At 46.9% G+C, this 13,680-nt stretch overlaps 1 protein-coding gene across 1 annotated transcript in view; it reads right to left on the bottom strand.

The window, feature by feature from the left end:
• LOC126176568 (dynein beta chain, ciliary) overlaps positions 1-13,680 on the bottom strand; it is a 790,269-nt gene that overhangs the window by 155,312 nt on the left and 621,277 nt on the right. Inside the window, exon 67 of the mRNA XM_049923728.1 lies at positions 2,362-2,667. Coding sequence (XP_049779685.1) covers positions 2,362-2,667 — 306 coding nt within the window. The remainder of the gene's footprint in view (positions 1-2,361; positions 2,668-13,680) is intronic.

The raw sequence follows: 13,680 nt of genomic DNA, 5'->3' as shown, positions 1-13,680 counted from the left end.
AAATGGAAAAAAGAACACATTGACACCGGTGTGTCAGACCCACCATACTTGCTCCGGACACTGCGAGAGGGCTGTACAAGCAATGATCACACGCACGGCACAGCGGACACACCAGGAACCGCGGTGTTGGCCGTCGAATGGCGCTAGCTGCGCAGCATTTGTGCACCGCCGCCGTCAGTGTCAGCCAGTTTGCCGTGGCATACGGAGCTCCATCGCAGTCTTTAACACTGGTAGCATGCCGCGACAGCGTGGACGTGAACCGTATGTGCAGTTGACGGACTTTGAGCGAGGGCGTATAGTGGGCATGCGGGAGGCCGGGTGGACGTACCGCCGAATTGCTCAACACGTGGGGCGTGAGGTCTCCACAGTACATCGATGTTGTCGCCAGTGGTCGGCGGAAGGTGCACGTGCCCGTCGACCTGGGACCGGACCGCAGCGACGCACGGATGCACGCCAAGACCGTAGGATCCTACGCAGTGCCGTAGGGGACCGCACCGCCACTTCCCAGCAAATTAGGGACACTGTTGCTCCTGGGGTATCGGCGAGGACCATTCGCAACCGTCTCCATGAAGCTGGGCTACGGTCCCGCACACCGTTAGGCCGTCTTCCGCTCACGCCCCAACATCGTGCAGCCCGCCTCCAGTGGTGTAGCGACAGGCGTGAATGGAGGGACGAATGGAGACGTGTCGTCTTCAGCGATGAGAGTCGCTTCTGCCTTGGTGCCAATGATGGTCGTATGCGTGTTTGGCGCCGTGCAGGTGAGCGCCACAATCAGGACTGCATACGACCGAGGCACACAGGGCCAACACCCGGCATCATGGTGTGGGGAGCGATCTCCTACACTGGCCGTACACCACTGGTGATCGTCGAGGGGACACTGAATAGTGCACGGTACATCCAAACCGTCATCGAACCCATCGTTCTACCATTCCTAGACCGGCAAGGGAACTTGCTGTTCCAACAGGACAATGCACGTCCGCATGTATCCCGTGCCACCCAACGTGCTCTAGAAGGTGTAAGTCAACTACCCTGGCCAGCAAGATCTCCGGATCTGTCCCCCATTGAGCATGTTTGGGACTGGATGAAGCGTCGTCTCACGCGGTCTGCACGTCCAGCACGAACGCTGGTCCAACTGAGGCGCCAGGTGGAAATGGCATGGAAAGCCGTTCCACAGGACTACATCCAGCATCTCTACGATCGTCTCCATGGGAGAATAGCAGCCTGCATTGCTGCGAAAGTTGGATATACACTGTACTAGTGCCGACATTGTGCATGCTCTGTTGCCTGTGTCTATGTGCCTGTGGTTCTGTCAGTGTGATCATATGATGTATCTGACCCCAGGAATGTGTCAATAAAGTTTCCCCTTCCTGGGACAATGAATTCACGGTGTTCTTATTTCAATTTCCAGGAGTGTAATTCCCACTATATCTAACATCAACCTATCCATTTCCCTTTTTAAATTCCCTAATCTACCTACCCAATTTAGATATGTAACATTCCATGCTCTGACCTGTAGAATGCCAGTTTTGTATACTTGAAAAAAGAGACAGCATTGGTCGTATATTTTTCTATTGCAAAATCGATTTTCTGTCACTGAGTGACCATCTTCAGTGCTATATTGTATAACAAATTGGGATGCACTGTTGTTACTAGGCTTACGGCAATCACATAGACTCTATGTGTCACTCAGTGACAGAAAATCGATTTTGCAATAGAAAAATATACGACCAATGCTGTCTCTTTTTTCAAGTATACCTGTTACCTGGTCGTAGTGCACAAGACAACATGGAGTCGCCAATCAATGCCAGTTTTGTTTTTCCTGAAGACAACATACTACTGAATAGTCCCCACCCAGAGATCCAAATGGTGGGCTATTATATCTCTGGAATATTTTACCCAAGAAAATGCCATTATCATTCAACCATATAGAAAAGCTGCAGGCCCTCAGAAAAAATAGCAGCTGCAGTTTCCTCTTGCTTTCCCCCATTTGCATTACAAACATAGCAAGGCTATGTTGGCTAATTTTACCATACCAGATCAGTCATCATCCTGAGTGTTACCCCTGCAGCTACTAAAAAGATTGCTGCCCCTGTTGAGAAATCATACGGTTGTCTGGCCCTCCATTGTGGTGGCACCTACGGTACTACTGTCTAAATAGTGAGGCTAACAAGCCACCCCTTGCCAGCAGGTTTGTGGTTCATGGGGGATCTTTATGCTTACAGACCAGAAACATCCCACAAGTGCACTACACATATACTCTTTGAATAACATATGTTCCATAAATATAGGGAAGTGTTATTGTTTTATAATGAAATCCACACCAGTATTTTGTAAACATTAGCTGTATAGGGGTATACATACCTTTAAAGAAAACTGGTAGATAGGGTTGATAGTATTCAGATCATTGAGAATGAAGTACAGGAGAGATGCTCGAGCTGCTGCTGGTCTGTATAGCTCCCGAGCCTGGTCAATCTCAACGGATGTCACTCGGGCCTCAGCAACTTTTCTTTCAATTTCAGCTGCTGTCCGTTTTGTTGTCTCTAGATTTTCCACAAGTGCTGTGTCGCCCAATATGTTACCACCAGCAGAAGACAACCTTGACAACAAGTCATCTTCTAACTGTTTTAACATTATTTTAAAGTCATTCTGTTGTTTTGTTAAGTCAGCCTGTAAATAAAAGAGTAATTATTTCAAGACAACATTGTCCAACACATATTCAAGATGATAAAAATGGACTGTTCCAATGGTAAAGAAATTAGAGGCTGCAAGTAAATTACGAAGCCCATTGGTGGAAATGGATGCCACTTATTCTTTGACAATGCATAGGATTGAGCCCACTTTTAATTATTTGCTACTCCATTCTGTATATTGCAGAAAATATGAATAGGCAAATAATAGTCAGTTACACCCACCAAATAACAATGATTTGACGCTGTAATACTAAGTACACAGCAAACTTAATGCATAGTCATAGAAAGGTTTTCCGAAAGTAATAAATGTTTGCAATTTTTGTGTCAGACATATTGCATTCACAGAAATGTGAACAAGTGCTGTCTACCACAGTTCATCAGATTACATGCAGCTGTTAGAGATAACAGGCGCTCCTCTGCTCAAATAGCTTGCAATAATGTCCAAGAGTATCTGTATGCTCACAGAGTGTTTAGTACACTTAGACAGCCAGTTCTTTAATGCACAGTTCAGACATTCATCGCTACACTGAAAAGTGTATGGTGAACAGATGCTGGGTGCATCAGTGTTATGGAGATGACAGAAACAGTTCAATAAAGGATCCAACAAGATGCACAGGATGAGTAGAGAAAAGGAGGGGGGGGTTCTGTTCATGTCTGTGATAACTCACTGTTGGGACTCGCCGATCATTCAAAGTGCCGCCGCGCAATTACGTGCATCCTCTACGTGTGGCGCTATCTGCCAGCCATGCAGCAGCTGCGCCACCTAAGCAGTCAGCCGAGCAGTGGCCGCTAGACTGGGACTCAATGCTCATTCGAATGCTAAGGTGTACACATGTCTTACTTGTCAACTTACTCTGTGACTTATATGTGTTGTTGTATCGTTCCGAAATATATGTGTTAAACTTGAAGTTCTAACAATTGGCGACGAGGTAGTGGATTTTTCCTTCTCACCGTTGACTCACAGGGTTCCATGGCTACTGTTGAGCAACTATTGCAAAATCTCCTTGAACAGCAAACGCTTCTAATAGCGGCGATTCGCGATTTCGTCGTGGCGTCAAATGCGGGGCGTTTCTCGTCGTTGGCTATACTTCCTTTCCCTCCTTACGACGAGATGGCGGAAGACTGGTCTGATTATGAAAAACGTCTTCGACAGCACTTCTTGGCATTTCATGTCACGGACGAACAACCATGTTAGTCTCTGTTCCTTTCCTGGATTTCACCTCAAATGTATTGGTTGTTGTCGCAATTGGCTCCTTTGAAGGATCCTGCGTCTTTGTCCTTTGCTGAAATGTGCTCACTTCTGTCTGTCTATTTTCAAAAGCAAATGCATGTGGTAGCCTCTCGTGTTGCCTTTTATCGTTGTCAAAAACAACCAAATCAATCCTATCGCGCTTGGGCTGCTGAACTTCACGGCCTCAGTCGAAAGTGTCAATTTGTTACTGACGTTCACAAGGAATCCTATGCCAATTCCATGGTACAGGATGCTATTATCTGGTCGGCGCCCAACAAAGAAGTTCAGTTGGCGATTCCGACTCTAGATGAAGTTCTCTCCATTGCGCAGTCTTTTGAAATTTCTCACGCTGCTGGGGTGCAAATAGAGGCGTGGGGTGATGTCGGGGAAATACAACCTCTGTGCGCTGTTGACGATGCGTGCGGCGCGTCCCCGCTGGCCAACGTGGCCGCAGTGCGCTCCCACCCGCAGCCTCGGCCTAGCTGTAAACAACCCGCTAGGAAACTGCCACAAAACCCCCAGCAACTTCCTTCATGTCCACGGTGTTTTACGAAACATTCATGCGAGGATTGTCCCCAACATTGGGCTGTGTGTCACAATTGCAAAAAGGAAGGTCATGTGTCTTCCGTTTGCAAATCCGACCACATACATGATGTTCATGAACATGACGCTGATTCTGTGTTGTCTGTCAATTGCCCTTCTTCCCTTTCAGGGAAGTTATTCCTCACTGTCCAAATCCTTGGTCGAGATGTTCGCATGCAAGTGGATACCGGTTCTGCTGCCACTATAATTAATTCTCAGACGTATTTTCAGCTGGGTTCTCCCCTCCTGTCCCCTGTCACTTGGCAATTACGAACGTACAATAAACAGATGATTTCTCTCTTGGGACAGTTTAATGCTGAGGTATCTTACAAATCCATCGTTCACACTGTTCTCATATTTGTGGTCGACCAGAGAAACACAGAAAATCTTTTTGATTTCGATGCCTTTCGCGTTTTTGGGTTCTCCATAGATGACTCTGTCAATATTGTCTCTGATGCTATTCCTTATGCTCAACTGGATTCCTTGTCGACGACATTTTTGTCCCTTTTTTCTCCCGGGTTAGGCCATGCAAACGACTTTGAAGCTCATATCACGCTCAAACCCACTGCTTGGCCTAAGTTTTTTCGGGCTCAGCCCATTCCTGTGGCCCTTCGTGATCGGGTAAAACGGGAGTTGGATCGTCTCACTACTTCAGGGGTCTTGCTTCCTCTCACTTCCAGTGAGTGGTCCTCTCCTGTCGTTGTCGTTGCTAAGCCAAATGGTGATATTCGTCTCTGTGCCGATTTCAAAGCCACTGTAAATGCTCAATGCCTCATCGTCCCTTACCCTATGCCCTGTCCTGAAGAACTGTTCACTAAACTGATGGAGGCCAGTATTTTTCTAAAATTGACCTGTCAGAAGCTTATCATCAACTTCCTCTCGACACTGCTTCCTGGCAGTTTCTGGTCCTTAACACACCTTTCGGCCTCTATCAATACCAACGCTTGCCATTCAGGGTTGCTAGCGCTCCTGCTCTCTTTCAGCGATTCTTGGAACAATTATTGCTCCCTGTCCCTGGGCGTATCAATTACATGGACGACATTGTTGTCACTGGCTCCACCACTGAAAAACATCTTCAAAATCTCCACACACTTTTTCATGTCTTACAGCCTGCCGGTCTTAAGTGTAATCTTCAGAAATCACAATTTTTTCAGGCATCTATCACGTACTTGGGGTTTCAACTCTCTCGGGATGCTATTCGTCCGCTTCAACAAACTGTCGCTGCAATCGATGCCCTTCCTTGCCCTACATCTGTTAAGGAACTGCAGGCCTTCTTGGGGAAAATAGCATACTATCACAAGTTTTTACCGTCTGCGGCTTCGGTGGCTCAGCTGTTGCATCGCCTGTTGCATAAAAACGTGCTTTTTCACTGGTCCGCGTCATGTGAAGTGGCTTTCCAGAAGTTGAAGACTATGCTGAAACAGGCCCCGTGCCTGGCTACTTATCGATCTGGCCAACATCTTGTTCTTGCCACAGACGCCTCTCAATACGGGGTTGGTGCTGTCCTTGCGCACCGTTTTTCTGACGGTTTGGAACAACCCATTGCTTATGCCTCCAAAACGATCACGGATACCCAACAAAACTATTCTCAAATTGAGAAAGAAGCTTTGGCCATCATTTATGCTCTTCATAAGTTTGGTGTTTTCCTCTATGGCTCAAAATTTCATCTTGTTATGGATCACAAACCACTTGTTTCCTTGTTTCATCCATCAACGTTACTTCCCGACAAGGCTGCACACCGCCTCCAGCGTTGGGCTCTTTACTTGTCACGTTTCAATTATGAGATTCATTTCCGGCCAACGGCTCAACATGCGAATGCTGATGCTCTGTCTCACCTTCCCATGGGTCCTGATCAGGCATTTGACAGGGACGAACTTTTGTGTTTCCACCTGGATGTTGCCGAGCAGTGGGTTGTGGACGGGTTCTCCATCACTGGGAACAGGCTGGCGGCTGCTACGGGTTCTGACCCTACCCTCTCCTGGGTTTTACGCTGTATTCAGAAGGGTTGACCAGAGCGCCCGTCCACTAAGACTTCCGTTGCGGAACTACTACACTTTGCACTACCGCCTCACGGCTAGGGATGGTGTTATCCTCCTCTCCACTGACAATGCTTTGCCGCATGTTGTGGTACCTGCATCTTTGCATGGTTCGGTCTTGCGCCTCCTGCACCAAGGGCACTGGGGTGTGTCTCGCACAAAATCTCTGGCGTGCCGTCGTGTACTGGCCTGGCATCGATTCTGAAATAGCACACATGGTCGCTGCCTGCGGCCCTTGTGCGTCACAGGCCGCTGCCCCAAAGTCATCTTTGTCATCGTGGCCTTCGCCTGAGAAGCCCTGGGAGCACATTCATGCTGACTTTGCGGGACCCTTTTTAGGTACTTATTGGCTCCTCGTAATTGACGCCTACTCTAACTTTCCTTTCATTGTCCGTTGCACATCACCTACCACCACGGCAACCACCAGTGCTCTCGCCCGCATTTTTTCTTTGGAAGGCCTCCCCTCTACTCTTGTTACTGATAATGGTCCGCAATTTGCCTCTTCTGAATTTGCGGATTTTTGTGCTCGTTACGGCGTTACACATGTCACGGCCCCGCCGTTCCGTCCACAATCCAACAGTGAGGCTAAACGACTGGTCCGCACATTTAAGGCTCAGATGCGGAAACTTCTGACTTCTTCTGCTGCTGATGATGCGCTTCTCCAGTTTCTGGCGCCTTACCGTTTCACCCCCATGGGCGACCACAGCCCAGCTGAGCTCTTACATGGCCAACAGCCCCGCACGCTACTTCATCTCCTGCGGCCTCCCACCTCATGGCCGCGGGTGCCTTCACTTGGCCGGTTCACCGACGACGACCTCGTCTTGTTACGGGGATATGGCAGGCGGCCAGAATGGAGCCCGGGGCGCATCTTCAGACACCGTGGCAGATGCCTGTATGAAATCCAGACGGACACAGGTGTTGCAGTGCGTCATTTGGACCACCTTCGGCCTCGGGTGCCAGCAACACCTGTTCCGAATGCCGCCACACCACCTTTGGCTCTACCTGACGCTCGGGATCTTGGCATCTCTCAATACTCACAACGCAGCCCTCTCACCGTCATCGCGATGCCAGCACCAGAACGGACGCCACCAGGAGACGTGCCAATGCAGGAACTGGAGGACCATCCTCTGTCAGAGCAAATCTACTCGCCTCCTCCTCCAACGGACGCCGACACATCGGCCATGTCTCCTGTCATATCAACTGGACTTGCCGCAATGGGCAGATTGGTGCATGGGGCCCCAGCAGATTCGACCCCTACGTCTCCTGTCATCTTGACCCGTTATCATCAGGGACACTTCCGTCCTTACGGGAAGCCTCCTCCTCGAGACTTTACGGTGAGTCAAACAGTGCCTATGGACGTTAGCCATCTCCAGGACACCTCCATCAAGACCAGTGCACAATTTCAAAGGGGGGAAAACTGTTGGGACTCGCCGATCATTCAAAGTGCCGCCGCACAATTACGTGCGTCCTCTAGGTGCGGCGCTGTCTGCCAGCCATGCAGCAGCTGCGCCAACTAAGTGGCCAGCCGAGCAGCGGCCGCTAGACTGGGACTCAGTGCTCATTCGAATGCTAACGTGTACACATGTCTTACTTGTCAACATACTCTGTGACTTATATGTGTTGTTGTGTCGTTCCGAAATATATCTGCTAAACTTGAAGTTCTAACACTCACCATGATAACTTTGTGCATTTTCTGCAAATTATGTGCCTACAAGAACCCACATTTGCTAACAAAAGAACATACAAATCTGTAAAAGAATTGTCATATAAATGCTTCAAAGTGGTAGGCCTAATGTCCAGAGGGTTATGGTTTTTGTAATCACATTGTGACTGTCAATGAAACTTGGTGCTTCTTGGGCCTCCACAAACAAAATGACAGCTTCTTACCACTCAGAAACCACTATCACCTGCGCTTGGTTGTTTAGGACAGAAAACAATACTGCCAATAAATTTTATGGAGCATATTGGAGCACTGATATCAGCATTCATCAAAGAGAAATGCTGTACAATTCAAAACAAATGCTGTGGCAAGCTTAGCTATACAGGGTGATTCAAAAAGAATACCACAACTTTAAAAATGTGTATTTAATGACAGAAACATAATATAACCTTCTGTTATACATCATTACAAAGAGTATTTAAAAAGGTTTTTTTTTCACTCAAAAACAAGTTCAGAGATGTTCAATACGGCCCCCTCCAGACACTCGAGCAATATCAATCTGATACTCCAACTCGTTCCACACTCTCTGTAGCAGTTTGCTCCTTGCCGCCATTGGATAAGCAGCTGCAGCACCAAGTCGTATACTCCTAGCTCACTCATTTATTACATAGTTTAATTCTTAATTTCTTTGCGTGTTTTTGGTACTTGCATTGTTTAATTCATAAATTACGGGTGTATTATAGTATTTGATAGTTGTAGCATCACGTTTTAGTACCTGAATAGTGTAAAATCGCTTAGTCTCCTTCCGCCGCCGAGCAGTGTGTCAGCAGTGCACAAGTGGCAGCATTACTGCATTTACTAGGCAATCTTGTATTTTAATAACCGTTTAAATTTTGTGTTGATTTGTTTGCGCTCTCTGTAGATTAGTTCAGACATTCTTTGCACAACAGTTTTTAGCATGGATAGGGACTGCAACTGCTGTGTTAGGATGCAGGCTGAGTTGGCATCCCTTCGCTCCCAGCTTCAGGCAGTGTTGGCTTCGGTCACACAGCTTGAGGCTGTTGCCAATGGGCATCACTGTGGCGGTCCGGATGGGGGTTTGTCAGGGACGGCCAGCTCGTCCCACGCATCCCCCGTTCAGACTACGACTGTGGTTGCCCGGGATACTGCCCGCATTGAGGCTGATCCCTCACCTGTGGTAGAGTGGGAGGTCATCTCAAGGTGTGGCAGGGGGCGAAAGACATTCCGGAGGGCTGAACGGAAGGCCTCTCCAGTTTGTCTGACGAACCAGTTTCAGGCTCTGTCTGAGGCTGATACTGATCTTCGGCCTGACATGGCTGCTTGTCCTGTTCCAGAGGTTGCCCCTCAGTCTGCAAGATCCGGGCGGTCGCAGAGGGTGGGCTTACTGGTAGTTGGGAGCTCCAACATCAGGCACGTAATGGGGCCCCTTAGGGATATGGCAGCAAGGGAGGGGAAGAAAACCAAAGTGCACGCCGTGTGCATACCGGGGGGAGTCATTCCAGATGTGGAAAGGGTCCTTCCGGATGCCATGAAGCGTACAGGGTGCACCCATCTGCAGGTGGTCGCTCATGTCGGCACCAAAGATGTGTGTCGCTATGGATCGGAGGAAATCCTCTCTGGCTTCCGGCGGCTATCTGATTTGGTGAAGACTGCCAGTCTCGCTAGCGGGATGAAAGCAGAGCTCACCATCTGCAGCATCGTCGACAGGACTGACTGCGGACCTTTGGTACAGAGCCGAGTGGAGGGTCTGAATCAGAGGCTGAGACGGTTCTGCGACCTTGTGGGCTGCAGAGAGAGCTTCACTCAAAGTTTAAACGCAGCCAAAACCTCTCAGACAAACAGAAGCTAAACGATGTCAAAGTTAGCGTAAGGAGGGCTATGCGTGAAGCGTTCAGTGAATTCGAAAGTAAAATACTAGGTATCGACTTGACAGAAAATCCTAGGAAGTTCTGGTCTTACGTTAAATCAGTAAGTGGCTCGAAACAGCATGTCCAGACACTCCGGGATGATGATGGCATTGAAACAGAGGATGACAAGCGTAAAGCTGAAATACTAAACACCTTTTCCCAAAGCTGTTTCACAGAGGAAGACCGCACTGCAGTTCCTTCTCTAAATCCTCGCACAAACGAAAAAATGGCTGACATCGAAATAAGTGTCCAAGGAATAGAAAAGCAACTGGAATCACTCAACAGAGGAAAGTCCACTGGACCTGACGGGATACCAATTCGATTCTACACAGAGTACGCGAAAGAACTTGCCCCCCTTCTAACAGCCGTGTACCGCAAGTCTCTAGAGGAATGGAAGGTTCCAAATGATTGGAAAAGAACACAGGTAGTCCCAGTCTTCAAGAAGGGTCATCGAGCAGATGCGCAAAACTATAGACCTATATCTCTGACGTCGATCTGTTGTAGAATTTTAGAACATGTTTTTTGCTCGCGTATAATGTTGTTTTTGGAAACCCAGAATCTACTCTGTAGGAATCAACATGGATTCCGGAAACAGCGATCGTGTGAGACCCAACTCGCTTTATTTGTTCATGAGACCCAGGAAATATTAGATACAGGCTCCCAGGTAGATGCTATTTTTCTTGACTTCCGGAAGGCGTTCGATACAGTTCCGCACTGTCGCCTGATAAACAAAGTAAGAGCCTACGGAATATCAGACCAACTGTGTGGCTGGATTGAAGAGTTTTTAGCAAACAGAACACAGCATGTTGTTATCAACGGAGAGACGTCTACAGACATTAAAGTAACCTCTGGCGTGCCACAGGGGAGTGTTATTGGACCATTGCTTTTCACAATATATATAAATGACCTAGTAGATAGTGTCGGAAGTTCCATGCGGCTTTTCGCGGATGATGCTGTAGTATACAGAGAAGTTGCAGCATTAGAAAATTGTAGCGAAATGCAGGAAGATCTGCAGCGGATATGCACTTGGTGCAGGGTGTGGCAACTGACCCTTAACATAGACAAATGTAATGTATTGTGAATACATAGAAAGAAGGATCCTTTATTGTATGATTATATGATAGCGGAACAAACACTGGTAGCAGTTACTTCTGTAAAATATCTGGGAGTATGCGTGCGGAACGATTTGAAGTGGAATGATCATATAAAATTAATTGTTGGTAAGGCGGGTACCAGGTTGAGATTCATTGGGAGAGTCCTTAGAAAATGTAGTCCATCAACAAAGGAGGTGGATTACAAAACACTCAACACTCGTTCGACCTATACTTGAGTATTGCTCATCAGTGTGGGATCCGTACCAGATCGGGTTGACAGAGGAGATAGAGAAGATCCAAAGAAGAGCAGCGCGTTTCGTCACAGGGTTATTTGGTAACCATGATAGGGTTACGGAGATGTTTAACAAACTCAAGTGGCAGACTCTGCAAGATAGGCGCTCTGCATCGCGGTGTAGCTTGCTCGCCAGGTTTCGAGAGGGTGCGTTTCTGGATGAAGTATCGAATATATTGCTTCCCCCTACTTATACCTTCCGAGGAGATCACGAATGTAAAATTAGAGAGATTACAGCGCGCACAGAGGCTTTCAGACAGTCGTTCTTCCCGCGAACCATACGTGACTGGAACAGGAAAGGGAGGTAATGACAGTGGCACGTAAAGTGCCCTCCGCCACACACCATTGGGTGGCTTGCGGAGTATAAATGTAGATGTAGATGTAGATGTAGATATCAGGTGTAACAGTTTGGATAGCTGCTGTTATTTCTCGTTTCAAATCATCAATGGTGGCTGGGAGAGGTGGCCGAAACATCATATCCTTAACATACCCCCATAAGAAAAAATCGCAGGGGGTAAGATCAGGGCTTCTTGGAGGCCAGTGATGAAGTGCTCTGTCATGGGCTGTGTGGCGGCCGATCCATCGCCTCGGGTAGTTGACGTTCAGGTAGCTACGGACAGATAAGTGCCAATGTGGTGGCGCTCCATCCTGCTGAAATATGAATTGTTGTGCTTCTTGTTCGAGCTGAGGGAACAGCCAATTCTCTAACATCTCCAGATACTGTAGTCCAGTTACAGTAGCACCTTCGAAGAAAAAGGGACCAAAAACTTTATTGGCTGAAATGGCACAGAAAACGTTCACCTTAGGCGAGTCACGTTCATACTGAGTTGTTTCCCACGGATTCTCAGTGCTCCGTATACAGAAATTGTGACAGTTGACTTTCCTGTTAGTGTGGAAAGTTGCTTCATCACTAAACACAATCTTTGAAATGAAAGATTCATCTGTTTCCATTTGAGCAAGGATAAAATCACAAAAAACAATTCTTTTAATCTTATCAGCTGCAGACAGTGCTTGAACCAATTTCAGACGATAAGGTTTCATAACTAACCTTTTTTGTAGGACTCTCCATACAGTTGATTGTGGAATTTGCAGCACTCTGCTAGCTCTGCGAGTCGATTTTCCTGGGCTGCGAACAAATGCTTGCTGGATGCGTGCTACATTTTCATCACTCGTTCTCGGCCGTCCAGAACTTTTCCCTTCGCACAAACACCCATTCTCTGTAAAGTGTTTATACCAACGTTTAATACACCACCTATCAGGAGGTTTAACACCATACTTCGTTCGAAATGCACGCTGAACAACTGTCGTCGATTCACTTCTGCCGTACTCAATAACACAAAAAGCTTTCTGTTGAGCTGTCGCCATCTTAGCATCAACTGACGCTGACGCCTAGTCAACAGCGCCTCAAGCGAACAAATGTACAACTAAATGAAACTTTATAGCTCCCTTAATTTGCCGACAGATAGTGCTTAGCTCTGCCTTTTGTCGTTGCAGAGTTTTAAATTCCTAAAGTTGTGGTATTCTTTTTGAATCACCCTGTATTTTTCTTCTCCTTTTTCATCCACAATTGTTCATCTCCATATAGCAGTTGGAACATCACATACTATGACTGGGAAGCAGTTTCCTTTCACCCTAAAGTCCCAACATCACTTCATTCAATTTAATTTTCATCTCCTTTTGCACTTTTTTTAATTGGCAAGAGATGTCACCATTAAAATATTACTGAACAAGATGCTAACAATTTGTTAACATTATGGATAGTGTAGTTCTTCATTATGGGGAAACAAAACATATTATCTCCTTACTACACAATAACTGTCATGTTAGAACACAGTCCAATGTACATGAGCTCCTTTATAACCCAACACTGTGTTCTGTAAAATTTTGCGTTCTTTTAATTGGATAGTGAAACTTACTTTCTGCAAATTATTTGTATTATGACACTTCAGGATAAAGTCAGAGACTTTATGTTTCATTCTCTACTCGAGAACTCAATATTGTTGCGCCCTGAAAGAGAATGCATTCATACAACAAGCATAAATTAAACTTACACAAACAATTCCTGTGGCAAATCGACTGTCAAATCATGATGCAAATTTAGTCTATATAGGGAGAGGCAGTAAGAGGATGAGATAGGAAAGTGGTGCCAGTGAGCTACCCTGTTGCA

Source organism: Schistocerca cancellata, chromosome 3, assembly GCF_023864275.1.
Source record: "Schistocerca cancellata isolate TAMUIC-IGC-003103 chromosome 3, iqSchCanc2.1, whole genome shotgun sequence".
In the NCBI taxonomy this organism is placed as follows: Eukaryota; Metazoa; Arthropoda; class Insecta; order Orthoptera; family Acrididae; genus Schistocerca; species Schistocerca cancellata.
This window is presented reverse-complemented; position numbering and strand designations above follow the sequence as displayed.